Source organism: Lathyrus oleraceus, chromosome 2, assembly GCF_024323335.1.
Source record: "Lathyrus oleraceus cultivar Zhongwan6 chromosome 2, CAAS_Psat_ZW6_1.0, whole genome shotgun sequence".
NCBI classification, from domain to species: Eukaryota; Viridiplantae; Streptophyta; class Magnoliopsida; order Fabales; family Fabaceae; genus Lathyrus; species Lathyrus oleraceus.
The window spans coordinates 112,645,005-112,663,209 of NC_066580.1; the positions used below are offsets into that span (position 1 = coordinate 112,645,005).

Genomic DNA, 18,205 nt, shown 5'->3' on the forward strand with positions numbered 1-18,205 from the left:
CAATAGCAAGTTCAACAACAACCTCTTCATTGACATCTTGAGGGCTCTATAACACATCCCTAACGAAAAAGTGAAGCAGACAAGAGACGTCATCCAGAGTAATGCTTACCTCATTAAATAGCATGTGAAATAAAGATGTCTCTATATGTCATCTCTCCACAAATACGGATACCAAGTTTGTGTCTATCTTCACTAAACTGGTTATCTGAAATGAAGATAATTCAGACCTAGAAACCCAACTCTCCATCTGTTGTGGAAGAGCTTGTGAAACCCTCGATACCAGCTTAAACCTGTGTCCGGCAACCTTCAACTCTTTCTTCGGACCTCTCTCATGTAAATAATTAAAACACAATATAAAATATTCAAATATTATTCAATATCAAATATACGACATTTACTTACCTTACCAAACCATAAATGTCGAGCAACATAATGCCCGTACTTTACCAAAAGAGACGTATCGTACGACCCTCCTGGAAAATCAATCGGCTCTGTTGTGGATGTAGATGTGCCTCGTCCTAAACTACGATCTGGAATCCTACCGTCTCTGCCTCGTCTTCGAACCACTATAAAAAAAATTAAAAATTAAAAAATTAAAAAAATTAAATTAAATTAAATTTAAAAAATGCACCGGAACACTTCTTAAAAGAGTTCCGATGTAAAAGAAAGACAAAACCTGAACACTTTTAAGAAGACTTCCAATGAAAATAATGCAAAACTGAAAGTCTTTTAAGAAGAGTTCCGATTTGCAACGGCGAAAGTGATGTTCCGGAAGTCTTGAAGCGAAAGTGAAGTAAAAAATGAAAATTTCATAAATATAGCCTATTTATGTGAGGGAATTTTGGTCCAAAAAGTTATAATGTAGGGGTAGAGGGATAATTGATGGGGTATGAGGTAAAAAATTTCAAAGACTGATGTTGTTGATCTGCAACTACCACTCATAAAGAGACAACCTGGTAGGCCTAAGAAAAAAAGAAACAAAGATGTTAGAGAAATGATGAGAGACGAGTCACATCTAAAATGAGAAAAATATGGAATCAAATGCAGTCGTTATCAAAAGAACGATCATAAGAAGGCCACATATAAACTTCCACCACCACAAACACCTTCAAGTCAGCCACCACAAGCACCTTTAACTCGGTCACCACCAAAAAGAAAATAACACTTCAAAAGAGGGGGACACTACTTCAAGTCAACCATGATTTCTTATTTCTGTTTGATATTTTTGTTATGTTATTTTGGAATATAACCATATTATGGGAATGCTATGTGATTTTGCATTATGAACCATAACGTCTTTTTGAATGATATGGCTTATAATGTCATTTTGAATTGATATATAATTTTGTTACTGCTTATTGAAATGATTTGGCTTATAATGTCATTTTGAATTTTTGATATCACTATTTGTTTATTGTAATTCTGTTACTGTTTATTGAAATGTTACACCAGTGGTTTTTTCCCATTCTTTTATACCAGTGTTTTGTTTCAGTGTTATATCAATGTTATAATAGTGTACAATGAACACAAATTGACATAGTATAATGAACACAATTTTTTTATCATAATATTATGCGATAAATTAACAAAAGTGTTACATAGATAAATTCGTGACAGATATAAAATTCAATCCAACTAAATTACATTGATAAACTCATGACAGCACATTGCATTACATAAGCTCAAAATTCCAACCTATTTGAACTACATTGTTACAACACAAGATTAAACTCTAAGCTCAAAATCTCAACTACAATGGACATTTTCAACCATCCTCTAGTGTGGAGAACCTTAATCTTCAATTTTGAAATTTTTTCTTTTTCCTTTCAATCTTCAAATCTCTTTCATCATCTATTTCATCACCTAATCACTTGAAGAAGTTACTTTCATTATCCATGTGATTTCTATATTTCTACAATCCCAAAATTTGCTCTCATAGTTCACACTGTTCATATCGCTGACAGTACGAAGAACACTTTCATCTTGAAAAAACCATTTCACCCTTTTGTTTCTACGAAGCACAGATCCAACTGTCCCAAAACTTTGATTGTTTGACATTGAAGCATTGCTTATATTCTTTGACGTCGGAGAAAGAAACGAAAGAAAAGCAAACAAATAATAAAAAAATGAAAGAAAACAAAAGTTGGAAAATGAAAACGATCAGAAAACGAAAGTTGGAAGATGAAAATTCAACCCTAGAATCTAAAAACAAAGTTGAAAGAAGAAGAGTCGATCCTAGAGTGCAAATATAACTCAAATGTTATGTAAAAAATGAATGCTTTGGAATATCTTTTTTCTCTTATATGGCTTACAATACCAAAATGGGTTAGTTAGATACTATTTCGGTTTTATATTTACATTCTAAAGTTTGGCAGCTATACTTCATACTTCAATAGAAATTATATTGGTAAAGTATTGATTTAATGAAATCTGTAATAATCAACAAAAGAAGTTTCAAAAACATAAACACTTAGAAATAAATACTTAAGTAAATAATTTGCACCAATGGTCCAAGAGCACTTGGATGAAATAACTCTTTGTTATTTAGCTGCTGTTTTGGAGAAATGATTCTCCATCTTTTCATTATGGGAAAGATATGGTTCCTTTCTTATTAAAAACAACTTGTTAGGAGAAAGTAAAACAAAGTGAAACAAGATAAATCTCTTAAATGACAAGATGAAAATTGAAAAGGAACTTGTTGTGTCCAATAGCTCAAAGATAACTCAGAAATAGGACAGTTGAAAATAGAAACTTCACTTTAGACAAGAGGGTTATAATCAAAATCATTGTGCATACAGAATGTGATACGAATGTACAAGTTATATTCCATGTTGGGAATTCAACAAACAGTATTTAGTATGCATTCACAAGTGTTGTGCTCTCCAGTCAACAGCAAAGTCCTCACCACTCTCATCATCATCATCACTGGATGACTCCTCATGTACAGACTTTTTAGTTACAACCTCAGAAGATTTACTGAGCTTTGCAGATTTAGCAGCCTTTAACTCTAATCTCTTCTTCTTCAACATTTCCACTTTCTCCTTTAACTTTCTGTAGAGAGAGGAAGATATCGAGATGGATGCGAGTTGTTTAGGAGCAATGTACAAGTTAAATTGGAAAAGAATGAAGCATAAGAAAGATAACATACCTTTGCTCAGCAGATTCAGCTTCTTCTATCATTTCTGCAGCATCAATCTGCCCACAGTGACAAACATTTGATCAAATTTCGTGTATATAGTGTCTATACTACATCCTAAATGTTAAAAATTTGTGATTAAAAAAATAGCAAAAGTAAAGTAATGAACATCACCTCTTCTTCTTCTAACCGGTCATCCACCTCCCGCAAATCCTCTTGAATCAACTTCTCAAACTCCTTGTACTCGTCTCTATAAGAGCATTCAAAAGGAATGAATATCATTCTATGTTATCAATCAATTTACATTATAGAAATCTTCCATAAACTAGTTTTTCCAGAACCAAAAATATGCAAGGGAGTTCTCCATTCTGCACTAAAAATGACACACCAAGTATACCTTTATTTATTTGATTAAAAAGACTAAAGAGGTTGATATACAATTAAATAATGCTATCAATTATTCTTGTTCTAAGTCTCATCCCCGTACTTCAAAAACTCAGACTCCTTGTAAAGAAAAACTATCGAAAATTTCACTATTGACTTTTTCATTATTCATGGGAAACACATTCTGCCATAACAGTAGGTAAAAAAAATTGAAAGTTCCTTTCATCTTTACTTCCATTCCATGTAAACTAGATTTTGGATTATTAAATGTGTTAGTAATGTATGGATGCACAAACAACATAAGTTGGGGACCTACTTGACATCTGGCTTAACAAGCTTAATGCCACGTGCCCGCAAATCAGCCTCTTTATTATCAAAAAAACCTTCAGGAAGAGCCCCTTTTTCTTGCTTGTTCTCTGCATCCATAGTCTTGACTGATGTCTTCCTATTCTCCATTGTTGCTTGATTAATCTTTGACTGTGTAGTATTATTTCCATCGAAATGATCTTTCTCCGAGTTTGACACCAGACTTTGATCAGCAGACACTGTGTTTCTACCAAAATCTGAGTCCGTTGAATGGACAGAGTCCTTTTCTGGAAGCAAAAATGCCAATGAAACAAAAGGTGAGTTATTACTGATACAATCAAAGTTATTATTAAACATGCAGCAACAAGAAGTTCAAGGCATGATCAACCACCATCTGATATATCAAGTAAAGATAATAAAAGATAACACATTGTTCATTGCGATGTCATTATTTACAAAAAGCAAGCTCCCATCACACTGAAACACCTATTCAAAACGCTATAAAATAACAACTACACGTGTAAGATGCATGTCAGGTGAGAATGGGTGCTAAATCTTGCCAGCGAAGCTTTAAATTTGGTTTTGATGGGCCAATCTTGCCAATGAAATGCAAACATTGCCCCGGCAATTCTCTTATAGTTTCTGCCTCAGCATATAGGACAACAATGTAGATGCTCAGTTAACAACACCCATCAGAGTTGGACAATGTGTGTTATTTTAGCATGTGGATATCTTGGACTGAATTGCATTGATAACTTGAGAGATGTGTTTCTCATATCTTTTAGTTTTCAACCCCGAGAACGAGGTTGAATCCCAAGGGGACAACTCAGATGTGGGAGACACCGGAGACATAAGCATCACTATAAAAGACAACTTAGCCAGATTACTAAAATGATCATCAACCTAAAGAGCTAGTCGGAACGTTGCATAATGACACTCAATGATCGTTAGCAGAAACAAAGGAACTAAAACTTCTCCAAGTGCAATAAGCACACTTGGAAGCCTTAAACCACTAGAAACTTAGGATATTAAAAACAAATTGAAACAGGAGTTGGTTTGTATCACAACCATGAACAATTCATTACAGCACAACTCATTGGTGGGGTAGGAGGAATCAACATTAGTATAACTAATAACGGGAAGCGGTTAATCTATCCCTAATCTAGAATAGTTAAGGCCAAAGTGTAGGGTTAGCCAAGGCCAAACTGAATTTAGGGTAGATGTTCTCCAACTTAATTTGGATCATAATTCATAATGCCAAACCATATCTAGGATAGCCAATACCAGATTGAATTTGAGATAGCTGGGGTCAAAGTATATATGAAAATACAAGGGTGGGAAACTCAGAGGTGAGCCTAGGATGCATAGGAATTGGAGTATTGGAGGATAGGGGTTCAAATCTTCTCGCCCCCTCACTCTCGACTAATAAGGATAGTGTGACCCACTAACATTTTTTATAAAATAAATAATATATAAATAAATAACTGTATCTGAGATAACCTAAGGCTGCAGTAAGGACACAACAATGAGACAAATTGAAGTAGATCTTTAGAAACATGCTGAAGAATGGTAGATAGAAAACCTACACACAAGGAGAGAACATGAAGAGAGAAAACATAGTAGGAATTTGTGCAATAGAGTCCCAAGCCTTTGGGAACTCAACAACAAAACAGTGATGAGCTGAGAACAATTACAAAAGATGAGAGCACTTTGATACCTCGCTGAACTTGTATGATTATAGTCTTATAGATAAGGAAAGAGGGAAGAGAAAGAAGATATTGAGTCGTGATTATGGCTTGGTTTTATACATAAGACTATGCATGAATATTTATTTATACTGATGACTCCTGATCCTGATTAAATAAGAACAAAGAATTAAAAAAAAAAGATCAAATTTTAGATGAAATGAAACGAAAATGCAGTGTGAGTACCTTTTTGTATTGAATCTGAATTTCTGTTATGACAGAGAGTACAAATTTTCGTAGATCTGCCCAAGCTTGCTTAGCACAGTTAGCAACTATATTTGACTAGGAAGCTTCTAACAAGTTTCAAAAGGTTACTAACTGACTGGGAATGCTCTAGATTCTAACTACCAGAAGCTTAACACAACCACACAAACTACTGTAAAGTAAGCTAATAAAAACAGCCCAGTAGACAGAAAATAAAGATATAACATAATGCAGATAGTGCAATTATCAACCCAATCACTCTAACACCGCCCACACCTAGGATCACAATTTGGTATGATTGGTGTAGGATCACCATGTTGTAACCCTGAGGCCTGCCCTGGAGTACGACCAGCTAGAAGCAACCATGACCTTTTCTAGTTTTGACCTAAAACTTGTCCTTTATCCCCCAATTAAACCTCTCAAAATGTGTAAATGTAGAAGCCAGATGTTAAATACCTACACAGAAAATATGCCTAGGTAGGAACAATCATTGTATCTGTCTGTGACTGTGTTTATGGTGTTTAAGTGCAACTCTGTATTTTTTAATGTACAATAAAATAGCACGAACCGGCTACAGCTTCATTTTTCTAAACCAAATTCTCACCCGATCTCATCTTCTTTGCATCATTGTTGTCAAAAAAATCTGGTGGAAGAACTGATGATGATGACTGAGGTTTAGGCACTTGTGAACTTTGAGGAATTTTGAACTGTGAATCTGAAGGCTGCTCAGGTTTAGGCCGTTTGGCGGGAATATCCGCCTCTGCACTGTTCTGCTTAGTTAACCCAGCCGCATTAGCTTTAAGATTACTTATTGCCTGACCAAAATAATAACACCATTAATGTAAGCTTGTTTTGGAGAGAGTGTGAAACAAATGCAAAGTGAAAGGAAACAAAGCTTGCCTTCCGAAAAGTACTTAAAGTAAAACAATATAAACACGACATGAGCAAAGAGTTCTGAAAAAGAAAATCACATAGAAAACATAAACCACATTCTATATATCATCATCACCTCACGATGCTTACGAGAAACTTGATGTGCATCCCATATTGACTCAGACTTCAGAACAACATCGCAAACCCGACAAACAGGCTGATCAGATTCATTATACCTGTATGCATGGACACAGAAACAGCAACAATCAAAATAACATCAATAGTAATAAGAATAAGAATAACACCATAATATTTCGAACACCGAAACGAAGTGTCGATGCTACTAATAACAAACACAAACAAGTACATGAGTAGCTATAATCAGATGAAAAGTCATATTCATTAACAGAAAATAAACTATATCAATAAAAGGGCACAGCTAAAGCAGTATAATGGGTAACAAAATTAACAATTCTATAACTGAATAGAAAGAAATAGAGAAATGAAACGACTAAAGATAGCTGAATCAATAGCGTAAAATTGAAGTATAAACCTAACGAGAGGGGATTCTATGCGTTTGTCCTTCTTCTGCGCATTCAATTTGGCACGGAACAATGCTCTTTGCTTGGCTTGCGCGTCCATGTTTCGGTTCTTTGGAAGAAATTGGAAACGATCGAATGAAAAATCGAAAGGGAAACAAATTTTTGTACTGAAAAACTAAACACCCAAAAAAATTCCCTATCGCTCGTTCAAATCAAATTGCAATCAACGAAAGCACAAAGGCCTTCACGAATTGCAACCAGGTAGGGTAATTTAACTGGTGTTGTTAAAACCAACCGGTCCAACCGGTTCTAATGCAAACCGGAATAGCATGAAGATGAAGATTAGAACTGAATGAAGCTTTGAGAGTTTGGGTTCTTCCGATTACGCAGGGCCGTTCGTCGATTACTTGATTGGTTTCCGCCTTCGTAAGGAGGGACAGGGCCGTATGATTTGGGGTTGGGCTATCGAATATTGGAGAATCCCCATATTATTTCTCGCACTCCCCCCAAAATTTCAATATTCTCAAAATATCCTTGTTAATATTTATATTTCAAATTTTAATTTTTTAATTATAATTTTTACTTTTTCAAACTTACATAGTTATTTTGAAATGTTTGATACATCATTTTTTATATTTTTCAAAATTCACTATATATATTAAAAATCTTGAAAAATAAAAATATAAGTCACGGAAATTTTAAAAATTCTGATATATAATATCGAAAATTCTCAAAATATCCGATAAAAAAACAAATTTATGGTATAATGATAATTTTCAAATTTCTGATACACCAGAAATTTTGAATATATTTAAAATTTTCAATATATTTGAAATTTCCAATAACAAAGCAGAATTTTCAAAAAATGTTTTATTTATATGGTTCGGAATCGGCAAGGTCATATACAGATTCGTGTAGTGATTGTACGCAGTTCTTCACCACAGACAAAATATGTTTTCTATGTAATAAGTTTAAATTAAATATTTCCCCCTTATATGATATTTATAGTATTTTGTTGTGATGTAAATGACAGATATTTGAGTCTCGATCTGAAGTATTAGTTTGGGCACAAAATATTGGCAAACAATATGGTATTATATGTGTGAATGTTCGTTCGGATAATGCAAATGGCCAGCGAGATAGGAAAGATAAATTGATTTTGGATTGTGAGATGCATCTGAAAGCAGTAAATTCTCATATGACACTTATAATATAAAAGTGAAATGTCTTTTTAGGTTGAGATCTGCACCGAGTGGTAGCGGTTGGAAGGTGATGGTTAGGTGTGGATTTCACAATCATAAACTATATGAGGATTTAGATGACCATGACATATTGGGTCATCTAAAAGTTCATGATAGACGGTTTGTGAATGACAGGACGAAGTACAACATGACTCCACGGTACATAGTTTTTGCCTTGAAAGACAAAGATCCAGGAAACCTCACTAGTGTTACTCAAGTGTATAAAGCTAGAGCTACATACAATGCGAGCAAGAGAGGTTCATTGACGGAAATGCAAATGTTGTTAAGTCTTATTCATAAAGAAAAATATATGTGATGGACAAGAAATAGGGAAGACTCAAATGTTGTTGTTGATATCTTTTGGATACATGCTGATTCAGTGAAGTTGTTGAATATGTTTCACTTGGTGTTGATTTTTGATTGTACGTACAAGACAGATAGGTAATGTGAATCGTGACCATACCTTCATATCATTTCGATATACTTTGATTCATTAGATTTTTGATTATTTACATCGTGATCATGCAGGTACCGGCTACCACTGCTTAGGATTGTTGGTGTTATGTCAACAAAATTGACATTTTCGGTAGGCTTTACCTATTTGGAGTATGAAAGGGAGGAAAACTTCAAATGGGTACTAGAGAAGCTCAAAGAGTTGTTCTCTTATGAGAAATTGCTATCGAATGTTATGGTGACGGACCAAGAACTTGCATTGATGAATGCAATTGAAGTTGTGTTTCCAAATTCAACTTATATGTTATGTTTGTTCCATTTTCAAAATACGTTAGCATGAAATGTAAAGAGTATGTTAAATCAGAAATACATGAGCATGTCATGGATCTATGGAACAACGTCATTTATGTTAATAGAGAAACTGAGTTTGTCGCACACTTGGAGCACTTTGAGACTATTTTGTGTTGATATTCATTTATTTATTGAGTATGTGATTGAAACATAGTTGACACCTTATAAAGAAAGGTTTGTTGTTGCTTGGACTAACAGAGACACTCATTTAAGGAACACAACGACGAATAGGATGGAGTCTGCTCATTAGAGACTAAAAAACATGTTGACTACAAGCGGGGAAGATTTATGTCGAAGTTGGGATGCAGTGAACACTATGTTGAAGTTGCAGCTTGGTACAATCTGGGTCTCGTTCCAAAAAAGTATTGCAAATATTAAGTATTAGTATAACACTCCATTCTATACCAACTTTCACGGTTTTGTTTTAAGGTCGTGTATATAGCATAAAAAGGGTAAAATTTATTGGTACAAGCAAAGATGCTTGTGTGTCACACCCTAAATTTTGCACCACCTATTTTATCTGCTTTTACACTTCGTTTGGTCATTGGATAGTCCTTAGTGTATGAAGTCAACAACTTGAATTCTATCTAATCATTTGGATGGACAAATCATGCATTTCATATCAAAACAAGTGACGCCTCATTAGCATTCCATTCACATATTTTCATCTCTTATGTTTCACCTTTTTAAGCTCATTTAAGTTTATTTTGTTATGAATTATGAGTTTGAATTCATTACTTTAATGTCATTCATCTATAACCCATGTATGCATTTATTCCTTTATATATATATATATATATATATATATATATATATATATATATATATATATATATATATATATAAAAGTGAAAGAAAAATAAGTCAAAGTTTCAAAGATTTCCATTTAGTCCACATCATTTTAATTTCATTTTTTAGGCATGTTACAATTAGGATTCAAGGAGTTTAAAATTGAATCATAGCATGAACATAAAAAATTTCAAACATGTCATTCATTTTTTTCTTTGCATTGTATCTAAAATTCTACAAAATAAGAGAGTTTACAAGGATCTATTTCACATTACATGAATCCTCTACATTTAGCATTGTGATCTCTACATAGTCCTTTGAACAAAACCTAAAAAAAAAGAAAGCTAAAGCCTTTTCACTAAGCCTTCAAGCACTATATTTTGATCCTCGATACCAATTTCCTCTAGTCGTGATCCCTCTTCATTTGCAAGAAATTTAATTAAGTCAGTCTCAAGGAAATTCTCAGTGGGCACTTATATTAGCAATTCCTATGTGCTCTAAAAGTTGTCAGTTGGGATAAATAAAGTAACTAGTGAACTCAGGTTGACTTAATTAATATTTCTTGAGATTGACATTTTATTAATAAGTACAAGAAGGGGCACTCTAATAACATTAATAATTGGTCAATTGCTTTGGTAGAGAAAATATTATAAAGTATTGCTACTTAAAACTATCTTCTATTACATTATTCAATTCTAACCACACGATTTCTTCTCTTTTCTTGGCCACTTAATCCAATCCATTTGCTATCCTGCCACATGTTCATTTCCATTTTTCTCATATCTCTCATTTCAACACATCAGTAGAAAGAATAACAGATAAATAAGAGAAACTTAGGAGAAAAAGGAAAACTTGAGAAGGAAAGAAGAAACTTGGATTCATCTAATCTCAAATCTCTTTTCATCTCTTTCTCCAATGTGGGTTCTAGTTAGGATTTTTGGTAGAATAGAAACTATGGTTGTGTTGAAATCATAGGAGAGTTGATAATGATTCACGATAGCATGATATGTGTTCTATCTTAATCATGAAAGTTGCCATGAATAAATGTTTCACCCATGATTTTCCATGGTTGTTGTGTTCTTCATATGGTAGAATGTTGTTGTTGTTATTATGATCATATGTTTCACAAACTTGAAGAACCATGAAGTATATGATGTTGTGTTATTGTGTTGGAGATGTTAATAAATGAGGAAACATAATAAAAGATTGTGGGATCATGTATTGTTGCCTTATATGTATGATTTTGTTGTGTTTTTATCCTCCTGGGATGTTAATTGATGCAAAGGAATGATATTATGAATTATTATGTGTTTGGAATGAAGAAAATGCGAAAAAAATTATTATTTTTTTAATGAAATATAGGATTATGGGTCAATACATTTGAGTTATGAGTCGACTCATACTGAAGGTCTTTCCAAAAAAACAAGTTTCTGCCTGTTTGTAGTCGATACATAAGGTTATGGGTCGATATATACTATTTTAAAGAAAAAATGCAAAATTAAAATCGTCGTAACTTGAGTTTTATAATTCGAAATGAGACACGGTCGTATGCGTTGGAAAGCTCTTTCAATGTATTAGAAAACCTCTCTTAATTTGCCTTAATGACTTAGTCTAATAGTCTTTATGACTTGGTCCACTATTTCCACTATTTGAGGAAATCTGTTATCATGTGTTACCGTTACCGTTAGCTTTTTTGTATCTTTTGCTATATATTTACTGTAACTCTCAATTGGAATAATATATGAAATAATACCATTCAATGGTTCATGAGTTCCAATATGGTATCAGCCTGATATCTTTCCTTCTCCTCCATCTTGTGTGGCTTTCCCTTTCTTCCTTTCACTATTTTGTCTCCTTCTTATCTTCTCCCAACAGGTGCCATCTTTTAATTGCTTCTTTCCAAAATTTCCAGATTATATTTCTCCTTCAATACGCAAAATCCACTTTCCTACACTAAATTGCCTATTTCCTTTTTTTTCTTCTTGAATTTTCTCTCTTCATATTCAAGAACTTGTTCTTCTTTTTCTGAAAACTTTTTTTTCTTCCCCACACCACCTCTGTTTTCATGGCCGCCGCCGTCCCCTTTTCCGATTTCGCCACCAATCCCTCCAACCCCTACTATCTCCACCCTAACGAAAATCCCTCACTTGTCCTCGTCACTCCCCTTCTTGATCATACCAACTACAACTCATGGTCAAGAGCCATGAAAGTTTCACTAATCTCAAAGAACAAACTCCGCTTCATTGATGGCACCTTCGCTCAACCCGCCGCCGGCACCACTCTTTACGATCCCTGGCTTCGATGCAACAACATGGTCCTTTCTTGGCTGCAAAAATCGGTTTCTGAAACCATTGCTCAATCAATTTTGTGGATTGATAATGCATCAGTTGTTTGGAAAAATTTAGAGACACGGTTTTCTCAAGGCGATATATTCAAAATCTCCGATCTTCAAGACGATCTCACCAACCTGCATCAAGGTACCCTCGACGTTTCCACCTATTTTACCAAACTCACATCTCTTTGGGAACAAATTGACGCATTTCGACCAACGCGGGATTGTACTTGTGCTATTCCATGCACCTGTGGCGCCGCCTCGGATCTTCGTCGATACAAAGATCAAGATCGTGTTATCAAGTTTCTTAAGGGCCTAACTGATCAATTCTCTACGGTTCGCTCTCAGATTCTTCTGTTGGATCCTCTCCCCTCCCTTGACAGGACTTTCTCCATGGTTCTTGGCCAGGAAAGACGTTCCACCACCATCCCTGTTGAATCACCAGACCCACCTTCATTAGCTATGCAATTTCAACCTTCTAACAACTATGGGGGAGCTCGCGGCAATGGTTCTTCTCGCGGTCGCGGCCGCTCCTTTCCGGGTCGTGGTGCTTCTTCACAACGCATATGCACTCATTGTGGTCGTAACAATCACACCATCGATACCTGCTTCATGAAACACGGCTACCCTCCCGGTTATCAATACAAAAGCCAAAAGTCATCCATCAACAACGCTATGGCTTCTCCTTCGCTCGAAACTCCGGTTGATTCTACTTCTGTACCCTCTATTGCTACCATTCAGAGTCAATATAACCAGATTCTACAAATGCTTCAACATCATCCCTCGTCTGCTTCCGCTCCTACTACCTCTGATGCCACTCATCTACCTAACATTAACTCTGTTTCTCCTCTCATCGATGGTAAGCCACCTGTATATTGGGTAATTGATACAGGTGCTACTCATCACATCACTCCGAATTTACGCAATTTTCACTTTCATTGTTCTGTTCCCCCCATCCACATGAAACTCCCTAATGGAACCATTGTTAAAACTGACATTGCGGGCACGGTTCATCTATCTAATTCCTTAATTCTCTCTAATGTTTATTATATACCTACTTTTCATGTTAATTTAATATCTGCTACAAAATTTATAGATTCTTCTGGCTGTACCCTTACTTTTACTAACAAAGATTGTCTTATTATGCAGAAAAACTCTACGAGAACGATTGGTTTAGCTTAACGATACGGAGATCTTTATGTGCTCAAAGTCCAGGCCATCCCATCTCCTTCCTCATTTACCTGTAATTCTGTCCATCATTCTAACTTTGATTTATGGCATAGAAGATTAGGTCACCCTTCTTCTAATGTTCATAAAATCTTAGCTTCTCAATGTCCCGTTGTTACTTACACATTAAATAAAAATTCTCCTTGTCATCTTTGTCACATTTCTAAACAAAAGCGCTTACCATATCCTGATAGTATTACTCAATCTATTAAACCTTTTGATCTTCTTCATGCTGACATTTGGGGTCCTTATGCTACCCCTTCCATATGTAATCAACGATATTTTCTAACTCTTGTTGACGATTTCTCTAGGTTTACTTCGGTTATCTTCATGACCCACAAAAGTGAAACTAGGTCTCATTTGATGCATTTTATCACCTTCATTCACACACAGTTTTCTACTACTTTAAAATGTTTGCGTACTGACAATGGTCCTGAATTTTTGATGACTGATTTTTACAAATCTAAAGGGATCTTACCCCAAAGGTCTTGTGTTGAATGTCCTCAACAAAATGGAATTGTTGAACGAAAACATCAACACATACTTAATGTGGCAAGATCTCTTTTCTTTCAATCTCACAGTCCTCAAAATTTATGGCATTTATCTATTGCTCATGCTATACATCTCATTAATCGACTCCCTTCCCCTATTATTAATCATAACACACCTTATTTTCTTTTATATAACAAATTGCCTGACTATGATAATTTGAAATGTTTTGGCTGCCTTGCGTATGCCTCCACTCTTTCTCATAATCGTACCAAGTTTTCTCCTCGGTCTCGCAATTGTGTGTTTTTAGGTTATAAAGAGGGAACCAAAGGCTATCTCTTGTATGATTTAACCGCTAACTGTCTTTCTGTTTCAAGGAATGTAACCTTTCATGAAAACTCATTTCCCTTTAAAAACCCTCATGATCATCTCAATCTCCCTCCCATACCTACTATCCACCATAACCCTACTGACCTTGAACCTTTCAATCTTCTTTCTCCTCCTCTTGAACCTAACCCTCCTCCTACCCCTCCTCCCCTCTCACCACCCGCTCCTCCTCCATCTCCTCCAAACCATTCAGCCAATAACCCCCCACCTCCACCCCTTCGGAAATCCATTAGACAAACCAAAAAACCTCATTACTTGAGTCATTACCATTGCAATCTTACTGATGCAGCTACCTCAATTCCCACTTCTCCTATAAAACCCAAATTCCCCCTTTCCTCTGTCCTCACCTACACCACTTGCAACACAAAATACAAACAATTCTGCCTCTCTGTTTCCTCCACCTCTGAACCCAGCACTTACACCCAAGCTTTGCAGGATCCAAATTGGCTGCAAGCCATGAAAACCGAATTACAAGCCCTTGAAAACACCAACACCTGGACCATCGTTGACCTACCCCCTCATAAAACACCTATCGGCTGTAAGTGGGTTTATAAAATTAAATATCTTTCTGATGGCTCTATTGACAGGTACAAAGCTCGTTTGGTTGCAAAAGGTTACACCCAACAAGAGGGTGTTGATTATTTTGACACTTTCTCTCCTGTAGCCAAACTCACTACTGTTCGGACTCTCCTTTCCCTCGCCTCCATCCAAAATTGGCATCTCGAACAATTAGATGTCAATAACGCATTCCTTCACGGAGATCTTCAAGAGGAAGTTTATATGACCATTCCCAAAGGTTATACCCTTCCTCACCTATCTCCCAACACTAAGGTTTGTAAACTTAATAAAAGTATTTATGGCCTCAAGCAGGCTAGTCGCCAATGGTATTCTAAACTATCGGAAACATTAACTTCTCTCGGTTATCATCACTCAACTGCTGATCATTCACTTTTCACTAAATTTTCTCCTAATAATCTTTTTACTGCTTTGTTAGTCTATGTCGATGATATTGTTTTAACAGGTAACGATGTCACAGAAATTTGTAGTGTCAAGGCCCTTCTTCACTCTAAGTTTCGTATTAAGGACCTAGGTCCTTTACGTTACTTCCTTGGACTGGAAGTGGCTCGTTCTACATCAGGTATCTTACTCAATCAACGCAATTACACTCTAGACTTACTTAGCAAAACAGGTATGCTCGCCTCTAAACCTTCCCCCCACTCCATACAATTCCTCTATCAAACTTATTTGTACTGATTCACCTCTATTTCATGATATAACTCAATATAGAAGGTTAATTGGTCAGTTACTCTATTTAACCACAACACGTCCTGACATTTCCTTTGCTGTCCAACAGCTTAGTCAGTTCGTTTCACAACCTACTGACAATCATTTTAAGGCTGCTATGCGAATCCTTCAATATTTAAAACTGAATCCTGCTCAGGGTTTATTTTATCCATCCAATTCTGACTTGGTTCTTTCTGGTTTTGCAGATAGTGACTGGGCAACTTGCCCAACAACACGCAGATCTACAACTGGGTTTGCAGTCTTTCTGGGCAAATCCCTCATTTCCTGGAAATCAAAGAAACAGACGACTGTCTCCCGTTCCAGCTCTGAAGCTGAATACAGAGCGCTTGCTGCACTTACTTGCGAGATCCAATGGTTACATTATCTTTTCAACGATCTTCACATCAAGTTCACATCGCCAACATCCCTTTATTGCGACAACAGATCAGCAGTCTACCTTGCCCATAATCCAGCTTTCCATGAAAGATCGAAACACATCGAAATCGACTGTCACATTGTTCGCGAAAAATTAGAAACTGGTCTCATCAAACTGTTTCCAATTCCATCCACTGCACAACTTGCTGACTTTTTCACTAAGCCCCTTGCTGCTCCTGCATTTTCCAGTTTTATTGTCAAGCTTGGCCTTATGTCTGTACATAGTCCAGCTTGTGGGGGAGTATTAGAAAACCTCTCTTAATTTGCCTTAATGACTTAGTCTAATAGTCTTTATGACTTGGTCCACTATTTCCACTATTTGAGGAAATCTGTTATCATGTGTTACCGTTACCGTTAGCTTTTTTGTATCTTTTGCTATATATTTACTGTAACTCTCAATTGGAATAATATATGAAATAATACCATTCAATGGTTCATGAGTTCCAATACAATGCTTTAATAGATGTTGAAGTGAAAACATGATTTTTATGCCAATTGTTTATAGGATATTTATGGTAAGCTATCATGTATGATATTGTGATGATTGTGTTATGACTTAATTATTGTGTATATGTGATAACATGATTAAAAACTAACGATGATTGGTGAGAAAACCTTAGAAGCGTAATTGGTTGAATGGATTAGAAAGATAATTAGGGTATGCCGAATAACTTATACATAAATGCTTGTACACAATGATACCTCGATGTGTATCGTGGGCAAGTAATTATTTAATTGAGAATGATAGGCTTTGTGTGGAACATGTATTGATGATGGGAATATTGGGGAATGAGGTTACTTAGTGGTTGACGGATTTAATCACGTTTTGTGGAACTAATCACGTATTCAGATGGTTTCCCTTTGAGGGTGCATATCCTCTTTTGAGATGCTTATGTAAAGTATGAAATATGATTTGGCATCAACGATTCATGCCCCAATTGAGTTTGAGTCCCAAACATGGCGGACATGGGGGAAATATGGACACCTAAGTGGGTTAGAGTCTCATATGATGAAAGATACTCTAAGTGGGTTCGAGTCCCATGACAATCGCTTAAATTAAGTTTGAGTCTCATAGAGGACCCGATATCCACTACGAAAGTCGAATCATACGAGCATGCATGAAGCAAGCTTGCCCTAGGTGTATGTCTGCTCGGGGATTGATGTTTCATGAATCTGAATAATGATTTATTTGAGTTACGAGAACTCAGGTGACATGTTTCCATACATTGTGAGAATTCCATGTTACTTAAGTTTTCCTCCCCTTATTGACTTAAGTTAGAAATCAATTAGAAACCTTGTAGAGCCAAGTGGACCCATAAGATAGGGAACCCACTGAGATTATTATCTCACCCCATACTTGTTTTTTTTCCAGGAAGTTTTATACATGTGAAGGACAAGGACAAGGTGCTTTGATGTCCTTGAATGATTGATATTTTGGATGGAGTTCCGCTGTGTAGATATATATTTTGAGATTATTTAGAGATTGATCCAGCTCTTAGTTTTATTTTAGGCACCCTTATGTATATTATGCCATAATTATGTTTCTTATAGGCATGTAAATATGTACGATCACTACAACAAACAAGACCTTAGACAGCGCTTTTTTTAGCCTTAGACAGCGCTTTAAAGCGCTGTCTAAACCTCCGCTGCTAAAGGTTTAGACAACGCTTTTTTAAATCTTAAAAGCGCTGTCTAAGCCCCCCCCCCCCCCCCTTAGACAGCGCTTTGGCCAAAAGCGCTTTATAAGACCCTCTTATTTTAAATTTTTTAGGTATACCTTAGACAGCGCTTTTGAAAAGCGTTGTCTAAGCCCCACCCCCTTAGACAACGCTTTGGCCAAAAGCGCTTTCTAAGACCCTCCTATTTTAATTTTTTTAGGTATACCTTAGACAGCGCTTTTCAAAAAGCGCTGTCTAAGCCCCCCCCCCCCCCCCCCCCCTTAGACAGCGCTTTTGCCTAAAGCGCTTTCTAATCCCCCCCTTAGACAGCGCTTTTTACAAAAGCGCTGTCTAAGGTATACGAAAATT

At 35.9% G+C, this 18,205-nt stretch overlaps 2 protein-coding genes across 2 annotated transcripts; one reads left to right on the forward strand and one right to left on the reverse strand.

Moving 5' to 3' along the window:
* Positions 1–2,738: 2,738 nt before the first annotated feature.
* On the reverse strand, positions 2,739–7,686 carry LOC127118371 (protein ABA AND ROS SENSITIVE 1). The gene is made up of 7 exons (XM_051048557.1): positions 7,202–7,686; positions 6,785–6,884; positions 6,380–6,590; positions 3,837–4,113; positions 3,311–3,386; positions 3,149–3,195; positions 2,739–3,051 (listed from the first exon to the last, which is right to left on the reverse strand). Exons 1-7 carry the CDS (start codon positions 7,288–7,290, stop codon positions 2,865–2,867), a joined length of 987 nt encoding a protein of 328 aa, XP_050904514.1. The 5' UTR covers positions 7,291–7,686; the 3' UTR covers positions 2,739–2,864.
* Positions 7,687–8,068: 382 nt separating this feature from the next.
* Positions 8,069–9,224, forward strand: LOC127122139 (uncharacterized). The gene is made up of 5 exons (XM_051052527.1): positions 8,069–8,113; positions 8,224–8,324; positions 8,426–8,688; positions 8,812–8,872; positions 8,960–9,224. Exons 1-5 carry the CDS (start codon positions 8,069–8,071, stop codon positions 9,222–9,224), a joined length of 735 nt encoding a protein of 244 aa, XP_050908484.1.
* The last annotated feature ends 8,981 nt before the right edge of the window (positions 9,225–18,205 follow it).

What these genes read in the sequence shown, in the direction of transcription:
- LOC127118371 (XM_051048557.1), bottom strand. Translation starts at nt 7,290, where the DNA reads ATGGACGCGCAAGCCAAGCAAAGAGCATTGTTCCGTGCCAAATTGAAT. An exon ending in ATAGAATCCCCTCTCGTTAG is followed by an intron (nt 6,885 to 7,201) that starts GTTTATACTTCA and finishes CCATGCATACAG; the next exon opens with GTATAATGAATCTGATCAGC. An exon ending in CTTGTTAAGCCAGATGTCAA is followed by an intron (nt 3,387 to 3,836) that starts GTAGGTCCCCAA and finishes ATGCTCTTATAG; the next exon opens with AGACGAGTACAAGGAGTTTG.
- LOC127122139 (XM_051052527.1), top strand. Translation starts at nt 8,069, where the DNA reads ATGGTTCGGAATCGGCAAGGTCATATACAGATTCGTGTAGTGATT. An exon ending in TACAGATTCGTGTAGTGATT is followed by an intron (nt 8,114 to 8,223) that starts GTACGCAGTTCT and finishes TGTAAATGACAG; the next exon opens with ATATTTGAGTCTCGATCTGA. An exon ending in ATACAATGCGAGCAAGAGAG is followed by an intron (nt 8,689 to 8,811) that starts GTTCATTGACGG and finishes ATGCTGATTCAG; the next exon opens with TGAAGTTGTTGAATATGTTT.